General features: G+C 35.5%; 1 protein-coding gene across 2 annotated transcripts; it reads right to left on the bottom strand.

Moving 5' to 3' along the window:
- Positions 1–10,883: 10,883 nt before the first annotated feature.
- LOC137947789 (probable methyltransferase PMT15) lies at positions 10,884–14,428 on the bottom strand. 2 transcript variants are annotated; one of them, XM_068793557.1, is made up of 6 exons: positions 13,454–14,428; positions 12,661–12,871; positions 12,273–12,570; positions 11,793–12,185; positions 11,546–11,623; positions 10,884–11,459 (listed from the first exon to the last, which is right to left on the bottom strand). In XM_068793557.1, the coding sequence occupies exons 1-6, from the start codon at positions 14,132–14,134 to the stop codon at positions 11,222–11,224; spliced, it is 1,899 nt and encodes a 632-aa protein (XP_068649658.1). In that variant the 5' UTR covers positions 14,135–14,428; the 3' UTR covers positions 10,884–11,221. The 2 variants fall into 2 exon arrangements, with proteins under 2 accessions (XP_068649658.1, XP_068649657.1); XM_068793556.1 differs by lacking the exon at positions 10,884–11,459 and having other exon boundaries at positions 11,547–11,623; positions 11,732–12,185.
- Between the last annotated feature and the right edge of the window lie 367 nt (positions 14,429–14,795).

Below are 14,795 nucleotides of genomic sequence, written 5' to 3'. Positions count from 1 at the left end.
TTGTGACCATGGAGGCACCAGGTTTGGTTAAATATGATTCAACTAGTTAAGCTGGTTCGAGTTTGATATATTGATTAAAATAATATTATAGTAAAGATAGATTTAAAACATAAAATAAATATTTAAATTATTTATAAATTATTGAGTGAACCTAGCAAAAACAATTATAAGTATACAACTTGAACAAAATTCTAGGATGGCGTCCGTCCCCGATGTTCTTTCATTTTTTCTTTTTTCAAAATTTTTGTTACTTTGTAACTTCATGATGTCATACCAGTTTATATGTGGACTTTTGTTGTTAATCAATTGACTAACTGGCATAAAAGTATTGGAATTATGGGTGGACTAGGTTTAATTTGATAACATTGAGCCAATGGATTCTTTTGACCAAGCTATTTATTATATCACATTACTATATTATTGTATTTCTCCTTAATTGTGTATTTGATTTACATGAATTCCTATGATTATTATATATATTAATGTGATATGGATTATGAAACTTCAGTAAAAATCTATTTTTGGTAAGTTTACTTATTCACCACCACCATTTTTTTCCAAACCAACCTCCCCCATATTTTTCTCCCACCAAAATTTTCTTCAGAAAATTCCTCTACTCATCCTCCTCAAGCCACCTATCCATCAAGTCAAAATGACCACCAGACACCTCAACCTTCTTTCTATTCCTCCATTCTAGCCATCACACCCCTTACCCACCACATCCATACTTTTACACTCAACCGTGACATCTCACCCTGCCATCTAAATTTCACCACACCAACTTAATCAATTCCAAACACCACCCACATAACCCCACCACTACCCACCTCAATGCCACAATATCTAAACCTTCCCCGTGCACCAAAACACTTACTCCCACTTTCATTCTCAATCCGGCCTACCTCAGAACCAACCCAAGGAACCAATCATTCACATTACATTTGAGGTACATTTATTTTTAAGTCTAAGGGGCACTACCTTAAGGTTAAATGTGATCATTTGGTTTTATTTTTTAGAAAACCTTGAAACCCAAAATTACCCATTAAGAACTAAGAGAAGAAGAACAAAAATGGAAAGAGAAGGAGGCACCACCACAAAATAAAATGGAGGTGGTGCCACCTTCAAGAAACAAGGGGTGTGGGCATTAGGGGGGAAAAGGAAAAAATATACCTTCAAGGGGTAGGTCAAAGATAAGTCATATTTTCCTCTTCTTGATAAGATAGGATTAGAAATAATGTATCTTTAATTGATGTAATCATTCAATTTTCTAGATACTCTCTTTCGGTTATGTAATCTTAATTGATTAAGGAGTTTCTTAAATAATGCAACGAAAAGTATAAATAGGAGTGTTGGCTGAAGAAAAAGATTAGTAAATCCTTTTTCAAAATCTCTCTTGCCTCGCTCTCCCCTCTCAATTTTGTTCTCTAGCACATCTCTTCTCTTTTCTCATCTCTTTCTCTCTCTCTCTCTCTCTCTCTCTCTCTCTCTCTCTCTCTCTCTCTCTCTCTCTCTCTCTCTCTCTATATATATATATATATATATATATATATATATATATGTGTGTGTGTGTGTGTGTGTGTGTCCCTGTCCCTCTCTTCCTCTACTTTACTTCTCTCTTTTTCCCTTTATTCTTATTCCAACCCTCTTAAACTCTCTCTTTCAACTCTTTTTTAAATTTTAAGAAAAGATAAAGAAATTTTTCAAGTGGGATTCTTATCAATTGCCAACCCAAAATTATATAAAAGTACGTGTGCACCAAGCTAGGGGAGAGGTACAAATTTTAATTTAGGAGCATTTATTTTTAAGAAATCTAAGGGGAGCCACCTTAAACGTAAAAGTGATAATTAGATATTATTTTCTCAAAAATATAAAAACCCAAAATTACCCCTTAAGAACTAAGAGAAGAGGATAAGAAGAACAAAAAAATAGAAAGAGTAGGAGGTGCCCTCGCAAAATAGAAAGTGGAGGTGGCACCACCTTGAAGAAAAAAGGGGTGTTGGGCATGAGGGTAAAAAGGTAAAAATAATCCCTTAAGGGGTTGGTCAAAGATAAGTCATACTTGCCTCTGCTTGATAAGATAGGATTAGAAAGAATTTATCTTTAATTGATGCAATCTTTTAATTTCCTAGAATCTCTCTTTGAGTTATGTAATAATCTAATTGAGTTTCTCAAATAATGCAATGAGAAAAGTATAAATAGGGGTGTTATATGAAGGAAATTATGAGTCAAACATTTGTCAAAATCTTTTTTGGTTTTACTTTTCCTCTCAAATCCGTGCTCCAGCATCTCTCCTCTTCTCTTCTTTCTATTCCTTCAAGCTCTCCCTATCTTCCTCTACTTTATTTTGCTTCTTCCCTTCTCACTTATTCCAACCCTCTTAACCTCTCTCTTTCAACTTTTCCTAGCAGTTTTAAGAAAAAATAAGGAACTTTCATAAGTGGGGATCTTATCATATACAATGGTTAATACAAAGTTTTTTCTTCAAATTATCTCGTATGAGTTGAAACTACATGGTGCTAATGCAAGTTGTATGTTTTGTCAATTTGGGTATTGAATCAATTGGATTGAGAATACTAATGGCCCGACTATATATTGGCTATCTAGGTATAGTTGCCTTGTGAAACACATATTACGGTGGGAGTGCTAGCACAGTTGGATTAACTGCACTCAGTACTTGGAAGTATTTGATACCTCAGGTTGGTTAATCGAATTATCTTCATTTTAGTTCACTACCGATGATACACCTATTCTACACCTTCATGAATGTTGACCAATTTCTCTATGGTTAATTGGACTAACAATGTAATTAATGCTTGCTTGGATGGATTAGTTTTCTAATTTTGCATGTCAGCTCCTCCAATCACCTTCTATTAGTTTGTCAGAACCTTCATCCCTATAACTACAAAGAGGTGGACAAGGGCTCCCTCCCTACTCTCTACACCTCTTGGAGCAAGCAAAGAGGAGGCTTCCCCTTCCTTGTTTGGTTTTTAGGTTCTTCTAATAACTTCAAAAGTGGCACTTGCATTATAATATATAAATGATTTCTATTTCCACCATCATCGCCAAAAGCTTTGTTTTTACTTTAGTGCTCAAAGAATAAATCGCTTTCTTTCTTTCTAATCAATCATGTACCAAGTCCATTGCAAGGGCTCCCTTCACAACTTCCTTGTAATTTCGTTGGTTATTATTTTTTGAGTCCCATAGCTGATTCTGGTAACCCAACTATGCCACTTAATATGTAGGTATTGGTCCTAGTCTATTTTGAAGGAGGAAGATTGTTGTGCTATGATCATAGCTAGTGTAGAACTTTTATGACATCACACATCAAACTTATAGAGCACAATGGAGATAAAAATGTCCATTGAGCCAAGCTCACCGAATAGAAATAGCCTAGAGTTAAAATACTCAATCTTTAAATAGTTAAAAGGAAATCAATTTTCCAACCTAAGAACTGAAAAAACTTCCATAGTCAATCTACAACCTTGCAAAGTTTAAAAGTCTAGAGTTCATATTAATTTGAGTGTGACCATCATGAAGCTACCACCCAATCTTTCATAAGAATCCCTCCATTTGGATGCAACCAAATGTGCCTATATTTTATGTATTCCACAGTTTCTTTATGGCCTACCTACCTTCGTTTATCTTATTGCATATGTAAGGTTTTTGAAATTTATGTTCCTGAAGTTGTTATAATGAAATCTAAATAGCTTTCATTATGTTGCCTTATAACCCTCTTCCCAAACTTGTATTCAGATTTCTTTTCGGTTTTAACTTCTATTTTTCATTTTTCTTATGATTATTGTCCTTCTAAATTATTGATTAAGTTGTCTATCATATACAAATCCTCGATATCACAAATATACTTTCTTTCTAGAAGTTTTATTTCTTTCTTGTGTTTAACGATAACTAGGCATGATAAAAGGGATGACGAGAAACTAATTGTAGGGGATGTCTCTAAAATTGCAAAGAAAACTATAATGGAGCACAATAATGGATGAGAAATGCTTGAAATTTTTTATAGAGCAGATACAAAATGGAATGGGTAGAATAGAAGATAAAAAAAATATGAATAGAGATAAATGTTAATGTTGTTAACAAATTCAATGAATGTATGTGTTTATGCATAATGAAAAATAATGTAGATCCCCGGAATGAAATCTTTGAAGTAGTATAGAAACTAAAGCATAGTTAAAGGTCAAAGTGGATGGTGTTGGGATGATGTTTAGGTCATTAGACATGTGTGAAATAAATTTGAACAAATTAGACAAGAGATTTTATTTTTAAAATAATATTTTTGTTACATAATAAAGTTATCATAGTAATTAGAAAATCACTAGAAACAAGGACAACTATGTTGACAAGTGAAGATTGTTATAGTTGCCCAGATTTTGACTCCATACGTGTTGATGATGTGCCCATAGAGCATATGGACAATCTTGTAGAGGATGTCAAAGGGTTTGATCCATCAGAACCCAAACTTGAAATGACACCATCAAGTGTGAGTCATCAACGTTCAACATCTTCTTCCTCTCGTTGTTGATGACAAAGGCCTCGTTTTCATCCTAAATCTCAAGAAGCCATATCTAATGCTATTATGCATATGAAAGATTCGTTTAAGAGTAATTTAGAAGAAATGAAATTGTTGAACTTCTGTAAGAGAGAAATACATCAATGACATGTTTTAATTTGAGTACATTGAGTCTCTATTTATAATAGAGAAGTAGAATCATATTACAAATAAACTATCCTTGTCCCAATTATACATAAAGTCAAATATTAAAGATAAGTCCTAAAACAATTGAACAACTAAACATAAATAGAAGATTAACATAACTAAAACACCTTTAACTGAGACTCCTATATGAGACCTCATTCCATGAGACTCCTCTTAGACTCCACCATATTCGTTCTAGCTCTATGAACTTCTTGTTGTGAGTGTCATGTAAGACTCTTCCTTACCGGCTCTTAAACACTCCCCCTCAAGTTAGAGTTTATAACTTCAACTTACAATGAAAAGATTTTTTGTCTTCAATTTTCTTTTGCTGAAAAAGATTCTTCATAGATGCAAAAACTTCATCTTTTGTTCTCCTCCTTTCTTGTACTTCTTCTTCTACTTATCTCCCTCAAATTGGGGATGAAAAAAACATAGAGACCAAATCTGGACAAAACACAATATAAGGAGAAGAAAATCACTCCTAGTCGTACGACAAAATTCTATACACCTGTTAAAACAATCATAGTCTGAAACACACTTCACTTAATTTCAAGGCAAAAAGTGATTCAAGTTTAGGGCACAACGAAGAGATTACTCATTTTTTAAGGGTAGTTCAAAGACAAATCACCTCTTGGGTGAAGAATGAAAAACTTGACTCAAGCTAGATATTGGACTCACTCCTATACTTTTTAGGTAGTGGGTCTAGGCATTGTTCTAAAGTAGTCAAAATACAAGATGATAAATTAAAGAAATACTAGCTAGAGGAAAACAACTTTAACCAGAAGGAAGTGACTATGCAACACTCATATTTTCAAAAAAATCTCGAATATGACTCAAAAATAAAGAAAAAAACTAGAGGTTGACTATAACAGTAGAATTTAACAAAATTTGACCAAGTGTAACATTTTTGGGGGTGACCACAATTTTTTGTAGTTGTCGATGTGGAAGATACTCAACCAAGTAACAAAAACGTAAAACTTGAAAACAACATCAAAACAAGAGATTTCATACCTTGAATGAGCACATCATGGAGTGATTAAGTTTGGCCAAGATTCCCTTGTGAGAAGAGAAATTTGGCTGAAAATTTAGAATTCTAGACCTTTGCTATTTCAAGTATTTATTTTAAAAAATGACTGTAACAATGCTTTTTACGCTAAAAACTAGACTCAAAGAGTTTCTATCAATATATATATATATAGATATATATATCTATATAGATATATATATATATATATATAGATATATATATATATATATATATATAGATATATATATATATATCTATATAGATATATATAGATATATATATATATATCTATATATATATATATATATATATAGATATATATATAGATATATATAGATATATATATAGATATATATAGATATATATCTATATAGATATATATATAGATATATATAGATATATATCTATATAGATATATATATAGATATATATCTATATATATCTATATAGATATATATATATAGATATATATATATATATATCTATATAGATATATATATAGATATATATCTATATATATCTATATAGATATATATATATATATATCTATATATATATATCTATATATATATCTATATATATATATATATATATATATATATATATATATCTATATATATATATATAGATATATATATATATATATATATATATATATATAGATATAGATATATATATATATATATATATATATCTATATAGATATATATATAGATGTATATATATAATTTGCATTATGAAAATTGAAGTATGATGGTGAAAACATCAAGGAAACAACGGGTTTTGGGATAGGAAAGAAAGAAAGAGAATAATACGAACTTAAACTACTAAAGATGATAAATCAGAAAATGATCACATTATTTTTGTGAGTTGACCGAGTCAACTCATAGAACCTGCTCTGATACCATGTTGAATTTATCACAAGGAGAAATATTTCACTGACTTCGTTTAGTTTGAGTACAATAGACATCTATTTATGATAGAGGAAACAAGTAGAATCATATTACAAATAAACTATCATTGTCCCAGTTACACCCATAGTTAAACATTAAAAGATAAGTCTTAGAACAATTGAACAACTGAACATAAATAGAAGACTAACATAATTAAAACACATTTAACTGAGACTCTTCTAAGATGGAGATAATTCTAACAAATCTAAAATTTCTTCCTTGAAACTCATCTTAGACTCCACCATATTAATTTTGGCTATGTGAACTTTTTACTGTAAGAGTCATATAAAACTTTTTCATACATGTTCTTCAACAAAAACAATTAGATGAAAAAAGGCTTATGCTAATATAGGAGGACCAAGCACCAATGCATACAAATATCTCAAGGAAATTAAAGAGCTTAGTGATGAACAAATTATTATGGCATTAGAATTGTTGGAGAGCAAAAAAAAAAGAGGGAGCCATTTTACTTATATCCCCTCATAGGTACATGAATTACTTCAAATGGACTAGTACATGTGGCAGCCCATAAAATAATTTTGTAGTTATACTTGAAGTTTGTAATTTTGTTGAATTATGAACTTTTTTATACCAAGTTGAGAACCATATATTTTGGATTGATCTAAATGAAATATAGTTTATTAGAAATCATATTTTTGTAGTTATGTATATTCCTTAGATGATTGTCATGAAGCATGAGTGAGATAAATTATAATATATATTATTTGTCAGAAGTTAAAATTCTAATATGTAAATGTAGGTTGTGGGTATTTTTTAATGGATATTGGAGATAATTATGAAAATACAAACTCAATTGATCTTGTTGATGAAATTCAATCTATTGTGGAACAGAAAAAAAAAAAGTAAATTGAATTTTATAGTATTGATTTTTTCAATTATCCTCTCTAATGTTTCCTACCTTCAATTTCTTCTTCATACACCAATGCACCATCTTTATAGTGTAGAGGAACAAGAGCATATTTGAAATCTTCTCCATAACCCTCATGAAATTTATCAAATGAAGCAACATGTTTTTAAGAATTTTTCCAATCTTATTCAAACAAAAAATGTGTTATATATACAAGGTCAATTTTAAGTGGAAGAACAACTTTTAATCATTTTGATCAAAGATATAGAGTAACTCAAGAACTTCTTCGTCGATTTGGATGGAATGTTAGCACATATTTTAATAGGCATTCGATGTAGTTTTAAATCTCAGGGATTCGTTATGGGCAAAATCACAATTTTCAACTCTTATAAAAAATTAAATGATCCTCACATATTCCCATTTTTCAAGGTCAGTTGTTTTAAATAGTTTTAGTATATTCGTAGTTTTATCTTATTAAATATTGTATGTAATTGAACTTATATATACTCAATGGATGTAAGGATTGTATTAGAGCTCTTGATGTAATGTAAATTCCTACTAATATTTGTGAAGTTGAAAATGGTAGATTTCAGGACAGACATGGTAGCCTATCACAAAATGTTTTCGTCATTTGCAACTTCAATATGGAATTCATCTATGTAGTTTGTGGGTGGGAAAGGTCAGTAGTTGAATCCACAGTGCTTCAAGATGCCTTTTTACTAGAGCATATTACCTTAAAAGTCCCTATAGGTATTTTTTATATGATTATATTTATAATTAAGTTGATAATTTTATTTTATTTTATACAAATAAATATTTTTAGTAGATATATTGATTATATATAGTTTTAAAATTGATTTATGTAGGTAAATATCCAAATAGACCTGAATATTTAGCTTTTTATGGTGGCATCCACTCTCACTTAAGTGAAAATGACAACAAAATTTTTCCAAGAAATGATCAAGAGATATTTTATCATAGTCACTATCAATTGAAAAATGTCATTGAACTAGCATTTGGAGTTTTAAAAAAATATTCAAAATATTGAAAGGGGATGTGTCATTTCCATTTAGACTCTAAGCTAAAATTATCCAACCATGTTAGCTTATCCACAACTTCACACATAGAGAAGATGGAGATGACTTTTCAATTGAAGGTGACTTTGATTATGTTGGAAGCCACCTCAAGTGGCATTAAGGTAATAACCTTGCCCACATCGAGAAGGTGGCAAAAAGGGTAATTAAGTGTTCTTCTCATATGTCTTTTCCTTTTGAAAACTTTTAGCCCTAAGGGTATTATAGTCATTATAACATTCTTTCATAAACTACAAATAGAGGCTAAAGGTAAGGGATAGATCATTCAAGTCTCTCCTCTTCTCTCGAATCTATCCCTAGCCTTTCTCTCTTCTCTCAAGCTCTCTCAAGCTCCATCTCTCTCTCTTCTTTTTTCTTCAACTTCTTCTTCTTCTTCATCTTCTCTCTTTCACCCTCTCTACTCGAGGACCTTATCATAAGATCTTAAATCCAACAGATTATGAGTCAAATGTTGAACAAGATGTGGACATTGGTGGAAGTATTTTTAATGAGAATTCAAATGATGATGTATCAATGGTAATATGCATAATAAAATGGCTAGGTTGATGTGGGAAAATTCTTATTGTATTTTATATTCATACTATTTAGTATTTAAAAAATGAAGTTGAATTTGGAGACATAAAGTACCTTAGGGGGGGTTAGTGCCCCAAATGGATTCTTGAAGATCAAGTTCATGTCCAACATGAAGATCATGTCAATCATGTACATGAAGATCATAATCGCATTTGGTGTTAGTGTTGACAATTTCATGTGCACTGGAAAACAGTTTCCAGTGTTAGTGCCCCAACATGAGAAAAACATAAAAAACAAGAGAATCTCTAAACCTTTATAATACACTTAATTACAACATAATCTTTAAACCCCAAATTAGGTAAAACAACCATTATTATTACACGAATAAATTATTTAATGTATAATTAAATATATTAATATATTTATTAATTGAATTAGATATATTATTATGCATTAATATGGTAATTATATGAGCCAATGAAATACGCAGATGATTAATTACAAATAATAAATAAATAACGTGGAGCTATTAATAACGTTATAAATAAAAAAATGAAAGTAATACGTGGAGTTATTAATAACATATGATATACTTTAACCTAAAAATGAATAATTTAAGAGACAAAATTGATCTAATCATAAATTTAACACATTATATATTTGTACATAATATATTTTATGTATTATTAATTAATAATATATTATCACAAAATTTAAAACCATTGGTTTAATTAACTATAGCAATTGGATAATTATGCCAAGATAATTTATCAAATATTTATTTTAAAAATATTTTAATTATGACTATTAAATCACTATTTTTAATATAGTAATTATAAAATAAATGTATTAAATAAATAAAAACAATTATTTTATAAATAAATTTTATAAATTAATGACGATAGTTTTAAACTATCGTCGTCTTCCTCAGGGTCGTCATCTTCGTCAGGGGCGAGCCAGCGGGCAACGCCGATAGAGGCAGCGCTCTGACAGTACGCAGAGAGGGAGAAGAGAGGGAGGCCGAGAAGTCCAAATGTCAAAATTGAAGAAAAACGAAACTGAAACAGGCGAAATCGCAAGAAATTGGAAGGTCTTTTGGGGGAAAAAATGATAGCGTGAGGGAGAAGGGAGTGAGATGCCGAAAGGGAAAAGAGAGGGAGAAGCGAGCGGGAAGTTCAGAGAGAGAGCGAGTCCGAGAAAGAGAAGGACGCTGGAAGAACGTTTACAGCGAGAGATGGAGGCAATAGAGAGGGAGACCGGAGAGGGACGGCGGAGACGAGAGAGGGAGCAGAGAGCTCAGGCTTCAGGGAGACGACAGCGGGGTTGCGGGAACGAGAGCGAGGTGCGGGAACGGTCTGAGCCAGAGAGAGCCCGTGCGAGCCAGAAAGAGCCCGCGCGAGAGTCATATAGATGATTCTCAAAATCGGGCGGAAAGCACTTTCTGCCCTTTACTCTTGAGACATGAACTGCATAATGCGCATGAAGATCATGTCCTGAGTCATATGCACTAACCCCCCCTTAAAGTTTTTCAGTTTTTCTTATGGTGGCACAAAACAATCGGTTAAATGAAATTTTTTTAATAGATTTTTGTTTCGTATACACAAAACATCATATATGCTTTTAGGAAGAATTTAGAGTTATTATTTCTGTTTCGTGCCTCAAGCTTTCCATCGACTTCAATGGAGTACGAGTATAAAAAATGTGCCCACAGAAACTTTTCAGAACCTGATAAAACAGCGTTGAATATTCCAACATGGCCAAGCCCGAAGCTTTAAGCTTCCAAACGCAAAGAATAACTGAGACATCTGTAGTTCTCTCTGACGACAATGGTGACCCACTCCATTGCCGTTTCATTGTCTGTATTCTCGCTGAATCGGAAAACATTATCGCTGACTACAACGACAAACAGCCAATAAAAAATTTGAGAAAAGCTGCAAGAATGAAAGATAATTTACCGTTTCCAATGAAATGAATATTTTATAAAAGGATGAAAGAAGAAACAAAACGAAATCAAATCAGAAGAAGAAAAAGCTCGTCTTTTTGTCTGCCATTTCACTCCGAGGGGCTGTGGGATCCATCTTCAGGGACCGTCCAGTAGAGTTTGACTGCAATCAGGAGTTTTTCTCTCTTCAAAGGTCCTTCTTCATGATCCACAATCTGGCTTTGCCATCGCATACCATCTGTGATGCTCTTCATTTTAACCAGTATGTCGACATCGTCTCTGATTATCACGGTACCCTCCGGCCTCAAAATTCTGTCCATCTCCAGCAAAATGTCTTCCATTTCACACCTGAACCGTTAAGGGTAGCAATAAGTTTCTGAAATTGTAAGAGAGAGAGAGAGAGAAGGTTTATGTGACATTCTGGGTTTGTTTACCTTCCGCCATAAAGACTAAATAGCGAATCAGCGTGAAGAAGATCGTAGGTCCTTGGGTAAGTGGACATGGCCTCACACCTGCAAAAGTTTGTTTATCGATTTTGATGCTAAACCAGTAACTGGGTTCAGATTTTAACTGAACGCTGTAATGTTTAGAGATGAAATTTAAGTTTGGGGAAGATATACCAATCCAAAATCTGAACGCGGTAATGTTTAGAGATGAAATTTAAGTTTGGGGAAGATACACCAATCCTGATAAGTTCCGATCAATCCTCGCTCGTAGACGACTCCGAGAGTGTTGGGCTTTGCCGGCGTCGGAACCACATTCATGACCCAAAGTGGGTCATCAATGAGTGCAGCAGCAAAACCTCCGAGATGAGCATTCATGTCCAGCAAATTCCGGTATCGACCCTTCTGTGCGAGGGGGCTGATGAGGTTCTTATAACGGCTCACTCTCCTTCTCCACAGCTGGTTATCTTCTATAAAACTCTCAGCTGTAATTCCCTCTACACTTCCGCTACTAATTCTCGGCGGCACGGCTGTTAACCTCTCCGGCCATTTTGCCAATTGTCCACCGGCAATTTCTTGAATCTCGCCTACTTCAGGGAGTGGCGTTATACAAGCTTTCATATTCTCGTACCTGTGAAGATAAAAAACGCCACTGGTTACTAAACGCTTTAAATCAAATCCAGAACGAAAATGTCGTACTGTTTGAGAAATAGGGCACCATGCTGCATCTGGTTCTTCCGGCGAGCAGAGTGGCGGAGTCTTGATCACCTTCCGACTACGCTTACAATGTATATGATTGGTGGGTTTCTGCCAAATTGCAATATCGCCCCTCTCCTTCAATTTCTTCCAACACAGTGTTTTGGCAACTTTCTCGATGGCTGTCTGCTCGGCATTCAAGTCTTCCTCTGATCTCTGCCACCCCCTCCAGTGTCTCTTCCAGTTGATCGGCGGGCCAGACAGTATCCAATACCCACCGGGTCGTAAAATTCGATCCACCTCCATTAATAACAACCCGCCTGTGTTGCATATTCCGATTCAATTTGTAAAAATCCCGAATTTTTTGCTTCAAGAAATCGACCAGTGGAGAAATTAAACTGAATTACTACCGTCGGCGTGCCAGGGAATGAGACAACGAGAACAATGGGCCATGTCGAATGCCCTCGATGGGTAAGGCAGCCTCTTCGACGCTATTACTCCGATCATCGCCGGCACCCCCCGCTCCAGAGCGAACTGAACCTGCGCCTCGTGTGTATCTCTTGGTGCGATGGACATGGCAGTGATATTGCGAGATAAGAGAAACGCTCCCCAGCTTGCCACCTACATCAGTGAAAGATTTCTTCTTAGAGAAAACGCAGAAAAGTTTTTGAGTAGAGCGATAGTATATAATTCAGCACTCAGAGGTGTCGCGTCGAGGCGTCGGAACTGATTATTGGTGAAAGCCAGAATCTACCATTAAATATGATTCAGAAACAGATAGGACCAATAAAACCTCACATTAATGTCATACCAAAAATGAATTCGACCCAGAAGAAATTTCTCTGTAATACGAGCTGTATTAATGTTGTAGTCAATATGGATCCCTGTTTCTTGGATCCATGGATAAAATGCTTCCATAAACGACCGCCTGTGGAAGTGTTACTGTTTTCATTCTTAACGACGATACACCAAGCAATTCTGTATATCCCCGAGACAACTCAATCTCACTCGATCACGAAACCGAAAAATATACCCTTCGTGAATCAGTTCCCGTCCGTTGAGTGCCGATAAATGGAAAAAATATTAAAGCTGCGGCATAACGTAAAATCGAAGAAAAGGAAGATATCTGATAGAGTTCATAAAATTAACGATCATCCGAGCGAACAGCATTCAGCCGGTTCAGTGAATTTTTGACGAACTTACCCCGCAGCCGGTGTCGACGGCGGTTCGGATCGAGCCGTCTCTCAGTGGAATAAGCCGCTCAATGTCGCCGATATATGCATCGGCGCCGTTCGGAAACATGGTACCTCCGCCGGGAAACCGGAACTTATCGCCGTCGACACGGATCCAGTTCTGGCCGGCCTTCTCTACCGTGAGCTCTCTGTGCGGTACGTTGGCGTACCACGCCAGGTCACGACTCACAGGCCAGGGGAATGGATTCTTGTAACCGAACGGGGCCGGGATGAGGCACTTGAGCAGCTCATGTTTCGCCGGGCAGTGGCGCTCCCGGTAAATCAACCTATTCCGGTTGAACTTGAGGGAACGTTCGTGGTCCTCGCAAGGCGTGTATTCGCTGTACTTGACGTCGCAGGCCTCGTACTTCCTCGGTTGAACCGTTAAAGAAGATAAGACCTCGATGCCGTGGTGAGCACCAAAGTCGAGCGTCAATGAGGCGCCGGCGGCGGTACTGGAGTGCTTTTCTGTCGGACAGGGGTTTCTGACAGACTCAGTCGCCTTCCCGGACTCTCCGTGCTGCCAGACGCCGAGAAAATAAGAGAAGCAGCAGAGAAGAGCGATCAGTCCGAGCGGGAGGAGGTTGACTCTTTTCCGGTAAGGGTAGTAGAACTTCCATATACCCGAATACGGTACAAACCCGTTCGCCATGGCCACCACCACTACTACACCTCCGCCGCCCTCTCTCAGTGAAGCTCCGATTTCCCCTTCCCTAGTTAAAGCCTAGTAAACCACATGAAGGGTCACGAAGAAAAGGCCTCCCTATCGAGAGACAAAGCCAGACGCTATCCTACCCATAAATGAAAATCGGAAGCCTCAAGGCCGTGAAAAAGCTGCTTAATTAGGGGCTCCTGGTTCCGTGCAGGAATCTATTTATTTCAGTTTTTGCTTTTCATTAAGCAATTTGGGTAAGACGGTAAGTTTCTTCTCTGACAGGCCGTTCGTAATCCCCTGTCTCTCTCAAACAATGGCGAGTCGTATTTCTCTGAATTTCCGTGCGAGCTCGTCCCGTCCAACTCCTTCTGGGGAAGGAGTTTTATCTCCGCCGCATTAGCATTTTTAATCAAACGAAGGGCATATGATATCATAAGAACCGCGGCTGCGTCTTTCGTGCTTCTTACCCTAAATATCTCTCGTACAGCACGACGCGAGCTCGACGCAGCACGCTCCTCTCGAGGAATCTAGACAGATTTTTCTGCAAGGAGGCCCACCGAATTTGTCAGGTTTTTCAGATTTCCGGGAGATCGCGACCGTTGAAAGATGGTGACGTGATTCTGAATTCGGAGACGATTCCAGGTACGATCTCCCGTTG

The sequence above is a fragment of the Aristolochia californica genome, unplaced genomic scaffold (assembly GCF_029961685.1).
Source record: "Aristolochia californica isolate CCGP_79_NKW_82.1479 unplaced genomic scaffold, dmAriCali1.0.hap1 SCAF_13, whole genome shotgun sequence".
Classification (NCBI taxonomy): Eukaryota; Viridiplantae; Streptophyta; class Magnoliopsida; order Piperales; family Aristolochiaceae; genus Aristolochia; species Aristolochia californica.
Note: the sequence above shows the minus strand (reverse complement) of the source record. Positions and strands in the feature narration are given on the sequence as shown.